Source organism: Geotrypetes seraphini, chromosome 5, assembly GCF_902459505.1.
Source record: "Geotrypetes seraphini chromosome 5, aGeoSer1.1, whole genome shotgun sequence".
Classification (NCBI taxonomy): domain Eukaryota; kingdom Metazoa; phylum Chordata; class Amphibia; order Gymnophiona; family Dermophiidae; genus Geotrypetes; species Geotrypetes seraphini.
In genome coordinates, this window is record NC_047088.1 from 249,025,123 (window position 1) to 249,037,469 (window position 12,347).

At 43.2% G+C, this 12,347-nt stretch overlaps 1 protein-coding gene across 1 annotated transcript in view; it reads left to right on the plus strand.

The window, feature by feature from the left end:
- ADCY5 (adenylate cyclase 5) overlaps positions 1-12,347 on the plus strand; it is a 477,676-nt gene that overhangs the window by 415,602 nt on the left and 49,727 nt on the right. Inside the window, 1 exon segment of the mRNA XM_033944132.1 lies at positions 7,047-7,211. Within this exon segment, the coding sequence (XP_033800023.1) occupies positions 7,047-7,211 (165 nt within the window).

Genomic DNA, 12,347 nt, shown 5'->3' on the forward strand with positions numbered 1-12,347 from the left:
GGCTGGGAGAGAGACAGACAGATAGAAAGAAAGACAGACAGCGGGAGGAAGGGAGACAGAAAGAAAAGAAGAAAGACACAGGGGCAGGGAGAGACAGAAAGACAGACAGACAAAGGGGTCCAGGGAGAGAGACAGACAGAAAGAAAGATAGCGGGAGGGAGAGAGAGACAGAAATAAAGAAAGACAGACAGACATATATTCTAGCACCCGTTAATGTAACGGGCTTAATGACTAGTACGTATATAATTCATTTAGTGCTTGTTGCATGTTCATGGCTAACACAGCAGTTAAAGGGATGCCATTGTTACACTTCAAGAGTTGTGGCTACCTGCATTCTGTATTGTTTGCCATAAGATAGCAAACTAAAAGAGCTGGAAACACCTGTAACAGTTTCTGCGGAGGTTTTGTGCCTTTTGCAAAACTTGAATGCATTGCAGCAACTAGGCCTCAGAGGGTAATTTTCAGGGATCCTTGCAGACCCCCAGTTACAAAGCACCAAGAAGCATGCAAGCCACGTTTCAGAGGGAAACTCCAGGTGGCATTTCCTTTTGAGAAAAACTGGATTAGTTTTGTTTACTTTGCAGTTAGAAAATATGAAGTTTTAATGGAGTGCAGATTAAGTGTGTTTGTTTAAGCATATGCTGGTTTTAAAACTTTCTGTACCAACTTCTGAGCAAGGCCAAGGAAGTGAAAACATACAGTAAAGGGGGTTAAGATAACATGACCATTAATTTTTTCCCTCAAAACAGGACCGGAACCCCCTCCCCCCTCCCCCAGAACCCATTAAATATAGTGCAAAATATAGACAGCAGATATAAATTCTCAAAACTGATACATTTTGATAACTAAATCTATATATATAAAATCAGAGGTATGTATGTGTGTATGTATGTATGTGTGTGTGTATGTGCCGCGATCACGCAAACACGGCTTGACCGATTTGAACGAAACTTGGTATGCAGATCCCTCACTACCTGGGGTGATATGTTCTGGGGGTCTCGCGGCCCACCTGCACACGTGGGCGGAGCTACAAACAGAAAATCAGATTTTACCCATTCATGTCAATGGAAAAAATGTAAAAAGCTGCCATTCTCACAGTAATTCAAAAACGGCTTGACCGCTTTGAACGAAACTTGGTATGCAGATCCCTCACTACCTGGGGTGATATGTTCTGGGGGACTCGCGGCCCACCAGCACACGTGGGCGGAGCTACAAACAGAAAATCAGATTTCACCCATTCATGTCAATGGAAAAAATGTAAAAAGCTGCCATTCTCACTGTAATTCCAACTATAAAACACTTTCTATGACACTATAACCACTAGGGACATTGTTTCTATTCTACCACGGACACCATACATATAGAGTTTGTATGTTCTAACTGTGTTTGTAACTGTTTCCTTCATGCACCCCAGTTCATAATGTTATTACATTACATGAGTACTCACATATGCTGAACTAGGAACACAGGTTCCATTCTGAACCGGGAACAAACTACATGGAGTTTCTTTTCAACCTGAGTTTCCACATATTGAGTTGTTTAAATCAATACTGAAACTTTTGTTCGTATTAATTTTGTTGTATATTCTCCAAGTACAATATATTTGCTCACTGTTGTATCTTTAACTGGTTGCGAGAGAGGGCCATTCTTGCTGCTAAAAATGAAGATGTCCATGGAATAAACAATCAAATACTTGCCATGTTACCAGGCGCAGTCACAGAATACAAGTCTATTGATACAGTAGTAGATGCTGATGAGGTCATCAATTTCCCAACAGAATTCCTAAACTCACTTGATCCAGCTGGATTACCACCACATCGTCTTTTACTTAAAGTGGGATCTCCAGTTATTTTACTTCGCAACCTTGACCCACCAAAACTTTGCAACGGCACAAGGCTTTGTGTAAAGAGGTTACTGGCCAATGTAATTGAAGCAACTATCTTAACCGGAAAGGGACAAGGTGAAACCATATTTATCCTGCGGATACCACTTATTCCAACAGATCTTCCTTTTCAGTTTAAGAGATTGCAAATTCCAGTGAGACTTGCATTCTCTATCACAATCAACAAATCACAGGGACAGACTATTACATACTGTGGAGTGGATTTAAGATCCCCCTGTTTTTCCCATGGACAACTCTATGTTGCTTGCTCAAGGGTGGGTTCACCCAAGAATTTATATGTTCTTGCTCCTGGAGGTGAAACTAAAAATGTTGTTTATAATCAAGTTTTGTGTTAGTTGTATTGTATTCATTTTGTCAAATATTTCACATTATAATTTGAATATTGTACTTTTTATAAAGCTGTAAAAAAATAATTTCATTCACCACTATAAAGTATCTTTATTTGAATCCATTTACAGTGTTATTGCTATAATTAAATACCCGTGCAACGCCGGGGCATCAGCTAGTTGAAAATAAAATGATTTTTCTTACCTTTGTTGTCTGGTGATTTCATGAGTCTCTGGTTGCACTTCCTTCTGACTGTGTGCATCATTTCTTTCTGTCTTTCTTTATCTCTCCCTGCCCCCCACTTTTTTCTGTCTTTCTTTCTCCCGGTTCCCCCCCCCCTTTCTGTCTTGCTTTCTCTCTCACCCCCCTTCTGTCTTTTTTCTCTATACCACCCCCCCTCGATAATTCATTCTCTCTTCCATCCCGTCCTGGCCCCCCCCCCCCAAGCCACTGCCGCTGCCTATTTGTCCAAACCACTGCCGCATTAACATCATCTTCGTGCAGCGACTGCACAAGCCTTCCCTCCCCCCCCCCCCCCGATGTCAATTCTGACGTCGGAGAGGAAGTTCTGGCACGGGGGGGGGAGGGGGAAGGCTTGTGCAGTTGCTGCGCATGAAGATGATGTTAGTGTGGCGGTGGTTTGGACAAATAGATGGCAGTGGCCTGTTTTTAGCTCACCTGTCCCTCTCCTTCTGAAAAAGGGACATTTAAGATCCCGAAGCTGTGCTTGGGGACAACTGGACAGGTGAGCTAAAAACGGGACGGTCCCGTTCAAAACAGGACGTATGATCACCTTAGGTTAGAACCACCAGCTGTCCGGATTTCCTCAGAGATGTCCTCCTTTTAAAGACGTGTCCAGGGATCCAGATGGCATTTCAAAACCCGGCACTTTGGGGGGGCTTGGGGGGGGGCATCCACTATTGTGCAGATGCAGCACAGTGACACCACGTACATGCGTGCATGCAAGTGGTGTCATCGCATCGCATGCAAGGATGCCTTCCTGCCCGATGAACAAGCAGCGGGGGCAGGGCTAGGGCGGAGCTGGGGCGTAACAGGGCAGGGATGGGTGGAACTGGACAGGCCTGGGGGTGGGTCTAGGGGGTCTGGATTTTACCGACGTAAAATCTGGTAACTCTAAAGGGTAATTCTAACATTTACAGTATGTGCCAGTTATTCATGAAAATATGAGCATATCTTACATAGTGTGTATTTGACAGATAGACATACACGTAGGCGGAGTCTGGGTGGAGCAAGAGCGGGACTTATACTTACATGCATAGGGATCCATACTGTCACTGGGCATCACAAGTTAGGTGCCTAAAAGCAGCGTGCTGAGCCCTAAATCTATAACAGCATCTGGGCACCAAGATAACATTATAGAATACTGGCCTTCATTTAGGCGCATGCCCTTACATCATATCAGTAGCGGCATCAAATGCGCACACCTGTAGGCCATAACGTACCATATTCTGTCAGCTACGCATGTAGATGTTGATCCTGCGAGTACCTCCTTCTGTATATGCGCTAAGCAAATTGAACAGCAATGAGCGCAAACCTAATACTTAACAAATACTGGTGTACACATACCTGGTTCCATCTGTTTGTTGAGTAGCATTCTGCTTTATATTTTGATGGATTCCTCCCACAACAACTCTGAAGCTAGAGAATGACACGGTGACAAAATTCATCACCGTTCCCGTCCCCGCGGATAACCGCGGGAAACCATCTTCATGTCATTCTTTAAGGAGAGAGGGAAGAATCAGAGTATAATTGGGCACAACCACTGACCCTCGAGCTTTGCTTTGAAGAACGCTGGTGTAGAAGGACTGAGGTTGAAACAGACACTACAGAATGACAGTCTCTGGTATCCAGAGCAGATATTGTGATGTCATAATGCCTCATTCCACCAGTGCCTAAGAGCCAATCACATCAGTGATGTCACAATGGCTTCATTATTCAGAGTATGAATGGGCTCAGCCACTGACCCGCAAGCTTTGCTTTGAAGAATGCTGGTGTAGAAGGACCGAGGTTGAAACAGACACTATAGAATGACAGTCTCTGGTATCCAGAGCAGATATTGTGATGTCATAATGCCTCATTCCACCAGTGCCTAAGAGCCAATCACATCAGTGATGTCACAATGGCTTCATTATTCAGAGTATGAATGGGCTCAGCCACTGACCCGCAAGCTTTGCTTTGAAGAATGCTGGTGTAGAAGGACTGAGGTTGAAACAGACACTACAGAATGACAGTCTCTGGTATCCAGAGCAGATATTGTGATGTCATAATGCCTCATTCCACCAGTGCCTAAGAGCCAATCACATCAGTGATGTCACAATGGCTTCATTATTCAGAGTATGAATGGGCTCAGCCACTGACCCGCAAGCTTTGCTTTGAAGAATGCTGGTGTAGAAGGACCGAGGTTGAAACAGACACTATAGAATGACAGTCTGTGGTATCCAGAGCAGATATTGTGATGTCATAATGCCTCATTCCACCAGTGCCTAAGAGCCAATCACATCAGTGATGTCACAATGGCTTCATTATTCAGAGTATGAATGGGCTCAGCCACTGACCCGCAAGCTTTGCTTTGAAGAATGCTGGTGTAGAAGGACCGAGGTTGAAACAGACACTATAGAATGACAGTCTGTGGTATCCAGAGCAGATATTGTGATGTCATAATGCCTCATTCCACCAGTGCCTAAGAGCCAATCACATCAGTGATGTCACAATGGCTTCATTATTCAGAGTATGAATGGGCTCAGCCACTGACCCGCAAGCTTTGCTTTGAAGAATGCTGGTGTAGAAGGACCGAGGTTGAAACAGACACTATAGAATGACAGTCTCTGGTATCCAGAGCAGATATTGTGATGTCATAATGCTTCATTCCACCAGTGCCTAAGAGCCAATCACATCAGTGATGTCACAATGGCTTCATTATTCAGAGTATGAATGGGCTCAGCCACTGACCCGCAAGCTTTGCTTTGAAGAATGCTGGTGTAGAAGGACCGAGGTTGAAACAGACACTATAGAATGACAGTCTCTGGTATCCAGAGCAGATATTGTGATGCCATAATGCCTCATTCCACCAGTGCCTAAGAACCAATCACATCAGTGATGTCACAATGGCTTCATTATCCTTGGCTCACATAAGAATCGGAGTATGAATGGCCACAACCTCTGACCCACAAGCTTTGCTTTGAAGAACGCTGGTGTAGAAGGACTGAGGTTGAAATAGACACTAGAAAATGACATGGGATTATTTCCCGCGGTTATCTGCGGGGACGGGAACGGTGATGAATTTTGTCACCGTGTCATTCTCTACTCTGAACCTCACTGATTAGGGTTCAATTGTAATGTGGCATATAGGCCATCAATTCTACTTGTATGTAGCTTGTATTATTATCTTTCTTCAAAATAAATAAAGACTAGAAACAGCATATGTTTCATTTTTTAATTATCATTACATGCAGTGCCTCTAGCATGCCCTGACGGGACCCGTTTCGCCCATAAGGGCTGTTTTCTAGTCTTTATTTATTTTGAAGAAAGACAATAATACAAGCTACATACAAGTAGAATTGATGGCCTATATGCCACATTACAATTGAACCCTAATCAGTGAGGTTCAGAGTTGTTGTGGGAGTTTCCAAATTGCCTCACTTTTCATCTTTAATACTTTTTTAGCATTTACTGGATTCCTCCCACTCCAGAAATGACAGTTTCTGATTTTAACACTGCTTATGATAAGAAAGTGTTTGTGAAATGAAGACAGATCAAATTTGTAGATATTTCCAAATTTGAACAATTCAAAACTGTTGTACAAGAATGTATGCTATCCCAATTAGATTACTGTAATGTCATCTGTATTGATTTGTACAAGGCTTCAGACTCTGCAATACTGGAGCTAGAATATTGTAGAGAGCTCAAAAATATGACAGTATAGCATCATTAATGGTTACCAATAAGAGCACGGGTGATCTTTAAATTATGTACATTAGTTCATAACTGATATTATACAGTCAAGCAACATATTCAATGGCCCTTTTTACCAATAACATATGTATTAGAATCATTATTCTAAAGCAGGGGTGGGCAACTCCAGTCCTTGAGGGCCGGAATCCAGTCGGGTTTTCAGGATTTCCCCAATGACTATGCATTGAAAGCAGTGCATGCAAATAGATCTCATGCATATTCGTTGGGGGAATCCTGAAAACCTGACTGGATTCTGGCCCTTAAAGACCGGAGTTGCCCACCCCTGGTCTACAGTTTATGACTGTCTGTAACTGGTATGTTCTGTACTGTGTATATAATGTTGTAACCTGTTCTTGGCTCTTTTTGGGAGGATGGGTTAAAAAATTGAAAAGAATAAATAAAAGTGTAGGTTATATTCTATAATATAAGTTTGCAAATGTAGATGTCAATTTATAGAATGAGGGGAAGAACTTATAGAATGCTAGAAGTTAAGCATGCGTATTGTTCTAGAACAGGGGTAGGCAATTCCGGTCCTCGAGAGCCAGAACCAGGTCAGGTTTTCAGGATATCCACAATGAATATGTATGAGATGAATTTGCAAGCACTGCCTCCTTGAGATGCAAATCTATCTCATGCATATTTATTGTGGATATCCTGAAAACCTGACCTGGCTCCGGCTCTCGAGGACCGGAATTGCCTACCCCTGTTCTAGAATTACTTGGGATCCAGAATATTTGTTTCTTACCTCAAAGTCTTAAGCATCACTTACACGAAGCATGTATAGACAACTCTAAAATTAGTATCATTGTTGTATCTAAACTTTTCGTTTCTTCTTCTTCTCCAGTTCTTATGCAATACCAAGGATTTGTACAGCTGTGTGGCTGCTGAGAAGAACATCACACCCAGTCGAGTAGACGCATGCTTTGTCAAGAATTCCACTTTCAACTACAGCCTCAGTACAGTGGAGGGCTTCTGTGGGAGTCCCTTACCCAACTGCAACTTTCCAGAGGTAGCTCTTGAAACACAACTCTCAAACTGACCCAAGTAGATCAGATCCGTTGTACCCTATGTTCCCTCTAAGGCAGTGATTCCCAACCCTGTCCTGGAGGACCACCAGGCCAATCGGGTTTTCAGGCTAGCCCTAATGAATGAGAGAGATTTGCATATGATGGAAGTGATAGGCATGCAAATTTGCTTCATGCATATTCATTAGGGCTAGCCTGAAAACCCAATTGGCCTGGTGTTCCTCCAGGACAGGGTTGGGAACCACTGCTCTAAGGAACCAATGAGATGTGAGCAAAAATTTTTCTGCGTGAGCAGAGGACCTACCTGACGTGAGCAACAGTCTCTTCTCGTTATTCACACGTTTGCAACGCAAGTATTCGCCCATCTGTGGTTGCAACAGTTGCAACTAAATGTGCCACTGTGTTCACGTATTTGAGAACTGTCACTTAAAAAAAAAGAAAAAAGCTTTTTTGCTTTTACTGTCACCTCTTGTTCCAGATATGGCTCCTAAGCATCCGGAAAATGAATTACAAGTACTTCAGACCCAATATGGCTATTCTTAGGTTCTTATACAGCTTTACTGCCCTATTGACTATCTTTCCTAGTACAATCCTCTCAAAAGGTAATTTTCAAAAACGTTTCCAGGCAATTTTAAATTAACCTTGAAATCAGGAGAGGATTGCCTTACCTCCCAAATAAAGTCAAATTTTAAACAGAGACCAACAAGCTAATTAAGATAATTCTTACGACACCTAGCGTCAGATGGAATCACTCTAACTGCAGAAGTAGCACTGATTAAAAAAAATAATTACTACCAATGACAGAACAAGAAGCTAATTAAATGAACGAGGCACAATGTTACTGAAGCTAGTTAGACCCTATTCAGTCTGTTGCTCCACAGGGCAGTACAGTGGCAGGCAAAGACTTTGTACAAATAAAGGAATTAATTTGAGACTTTCAACCCATCCCCGAAACACAAATAGGCCAAAGCATGAAAACTTGGCACAAAACGTTTGTTAGTTTCATGTGATTTGGGCGGAGTCTGCCATACATATGTAATTCATAGCTCCACTAGCTCACACACGGGGCCACTCTGCTTTCCTACCTATAAATGCATTGTGGCGCTGTGCTTTGGCGCACTTTTGGCTGTGCTGGTCCTCTGCCCTGGAACAGGAATTGACGTCAGAGGGGGCAAAGGAACTGGCACAGAGTGTGGTGCAGTGGTTAAAGCTCCAGCCTCAGCACCCTGAGGTTGTGGGTTCAATCCTACGCTGCCCCTTGTGACCCTGGGAAAGTCACTTAATCCCCCCATTGCCCCAGCTCCATTAGATAGATTGTGAGCCTGCCGGGACAGAGAGGAAAAAACTGCTTGAATACCTGAATAAATGCATGTAAACCGTTCTGAGCTCCCCTGGGAGAACGGTATAGAAAATTGAATGAATGAATAGTGTGCAAAGTGTCTGTCTCTGGTAACCAGAGCTGATACTGTAATGTCACAATGCCTCATTCCACCAATAAGAGCCAACCTCATCAGTGATGTCACAATGGCTTGATTGTCCTATACTTGGCTCACATCTAATACATTTTGATTTCTAGAGTGGTGCAGTGGTTAAAGCTCCAGTCTCAGCACCCTGGGGTTGTGGGTTCAAATCCACGCTGCTCCTTGTGACCCGGGGCAAGTCACTTAATCCCCCCATTGCCCCAGGTACGTTAGAGAGATTGTGAGCCCACCGGGACAGAGAGGAAAAAACTGCTTGAATACCGGAATAAGTGCATGTAAACCGCTCTGAGCTCCCCTGGGAGAACGGTATAGAAAATTGAATGAATGAATAAATAAATGACACCAGGAAGTATTTTTTCACGGAAAGGGTGGTGGATCACTGGAATAAGCTTCCGGTGCAGGTAGTCAAGGCCACAGGCGTTCTTGACTTTAAGAGCAAATGGGACATGTACGTGGGATCCCTACGTAAGACGATTCACTAGCATCTAGACTTATTAGGGTGGGTCAGTAGTGTGGGCAGACTTGATGGGCTATGGCCCTTTTCTGCCGTCATGTTTCTATGTTTCTATGCCTTAGCACAGCGACCCAATGCAAATTTAGGTAGGAAGGCAGAGCGACCCCATGTGTGAGCAAATGCTTGATACCTGTGAGCAATCTCTCACATGCTCATGTGAGAGGGAACATAGGTTGTACCTTTTCCCAGGGTGGAAGAAATTCCTCTAATGTCCAGAATATTTATAGCCTCCTCCATTCCTATGTTGTGAGAAGCTCCGATATTTCCTTATTTTTCTCTATTTTGGGGGATTGTGAATGCTTCTGTTTTAGATTCATTTACATAACCTTATATCACACCCACATACAGTGCTTTGTTTTATAAAAACTGCCAAGTTAATGTACTGTATTTCTTTCTGATGATCTTTTGTTGTTGTAGCAGTCTTTTTAGAGGGGTGGGACGGCTTCCCTATGAGGAAAGGCTAAAGCATCTCATCTAATCTTCCATTTGTGTGTCGCTCATACCTCTTCAAACTCTAGGCGACTTACATAGAGAGGTTAGAAGGAATCGCGAGGAGCTTAAGGAGGGGGGGGGTCTTGAAAAAGCGAGGGGGAGAAGAGGAGAGCAGTTGTCGGAATGGAAGTCATCTATGTCCATAATAAGAAGAGCATAGGATCAGTCCTGAGAGAGGCATGTTGGTTCAGCTGTCAGTTGGCATCTAATTCTTAAGTTTACAAGACAACACACAGAAGCTAAACCAGACTCCCATAATATAACTCAATATTAAAGTATCAACTTAAAGTGTTTCTGCGCTGCTAAAGTCAATATACTGGTACATGTGATAGTGTTTTCGTGCTTAGATTACTGCAATGCACAATTCAAAGGTCTTGGACAATGGGAAATTAAATGTTTGCAGCTTGTCCAGATTTCTGGTGGATGCAAAGACAATCGTTACCCTGCTTCTTATGCAGGAACACTGGCTCCCTGCTGAAATGTAGATTAATTATACAATTCTTAAATTGATGCATAGGATTTTTTTACTCAGGTCAACCTCTGATTCTTGCCTGCTATTTGACCATACCATACCATACTGATTCTTGTATCCCACAAATGTCGACTAGGAATCATTGCGGCTTACATAATATTAGAAATGATTCAGAGGTATAGTCCACGTACACATGAATACGTTCTAACAGGTCAGTGCAGCCATCAACTTTGAAACTAATGCTCTCTGCTTCCAAATTTGATTTTCTGGAGATGACTTCGCTGTAAAGGTTGAACAGGCAAGGTGACAAGATGCATCCTTGCCTGACACCACATTTGATTGGAAACCAATCAAGGTTGCCATATTAGAAACATAGAAATAGGCGGCAGATAAGGGCCACGGCCCATCTAGTCTGCCCACCCCAATGACTCTCCCCTACCTTTCTCTGTGAATAGATCCCACATGTCTATCCCATTTGGCCTTAAAATCAGGCACGCTGCTGGCCTCAATAACCTGAAGTGGAAGACCATTCCAGCGATCAACCACCCTTTCAGTGAAAAAGAATTTCCTGGTGTCCCCGTGCAGTTTCCCACCCCTGATGTTCGCACTGCAGCTTCTTGATTTTCGCAGAGGCTCTTTTATCAGCTGAGTTGCGTGTTTGGGTGTTCCCATTTCTGCTACAGTTCTCCATAGTTTATTGTCATTCACACAGTCAAAAGCTTTGTTGTAGTTGAAGAAGTAAAAGTATAGGGGCTTTTGGTAGTCTTTGCTCTTCTCCCACACTGTCAGAAGAGAAAGATCATTGGAGAAGGACATCATTTTGGGACGATGGAAGGAACCAAGCGAAGAGGACAACCTGCAATCAGATGGCTGGACACACTGAAGAAAACCATGGGGATAATGCTGGAGAACCTTGCTGGACTAGCAGAAAACTGATTTTTTTTTTTTTTTTTAGATCTGTAATTCATCAAGTTGCTGGGACTCAAACATGAATCGATGGTACCTAACTATTCTCCCAGCTGGGCCCTCCAGTCCTCAAAGCAACACCTTCTGACCATCCCTTCCTGTCGTACCAGTTTTTTGAACATCTTCCACAATCAATGTGTAATGTTTCAGGCCCTACTCTTTGGAATGGCCTTCTTCTTATCTTACGCATACTGCCCTTCCACCAAGACTTTAAGGCAGCTCTTAAACCCCATTTATTTAGGCAGATGTTTGAGACCACTAGCTGAAGCTCCATTTGATGTTCCTTCCCTACTTCCCCAGGCCTTTGGAGTAGGATTACCAGATTTTCCAAACGGAAAATCTGGACCCATGGCCACACCCATTCTGGCTGGCCCCACCCCATTCTGCTCCGGGTCCCGCCTCCTTGACCTGCATGAGCAACGAGCGATGTCGGACGGCATTCACGCATGAGCTTGTGTGACATCACCGCATTGCATCCGCGCACGCGTGAATGCCATCCTGACATCGCTCGTTGCCAGAAGCTTTTGAAAACCCGGACACAGTGCTGGGTTTTGGAAAAGCTATTCGGATCCCCAGACATGTCCAGGGAAATCCAGACGTATCGTAACCCTATTTTGGAGGCCCATGCTGAAGCACAGAACCTTCTGGATCTGCTCTTCCTTTACTCCCAAGCTACGCCCTTGTGGAGCATTGTTTTCCTATCTAATATGTATTTTTTTGTTTCCCTTGCTGTGTTTTCTCCTGGTATTAATACTTTGTAAACCTCTATGATGGTACGATGCCTATGGTGGTATATCAAATGAAGATGAATTTGAATTTAAACAAAAAGCGCACAATAAAATCACAATTGAAAACATCAGATTTTCACCAAGTGATGTCTGTCGGCAGAAATGGCATTGAGCAAGCAATGTTTTGCATCTGAACCACTGAACATTGGTGTTATTTCACAATTGTATACTTAAGTGCTGAGGCCTGCTCGTTCCAGGCCTATCTAACAAATATTGCTAAGCTAAAGGGAGAAACACCTTTCCTGAACCTCCCCTATAAATAAATCTATCCTGGTGAGGCTTAGATTTTTCCAAGATTTTTCCATTATCTACTCTTCATCTAAGCCTTTTACTTCTCTGTGACGGCTTGAATAACGTGTCATTTGTTAAAAATATTACACAGCCTACTTTTTGGTTCCTAGTGAGAT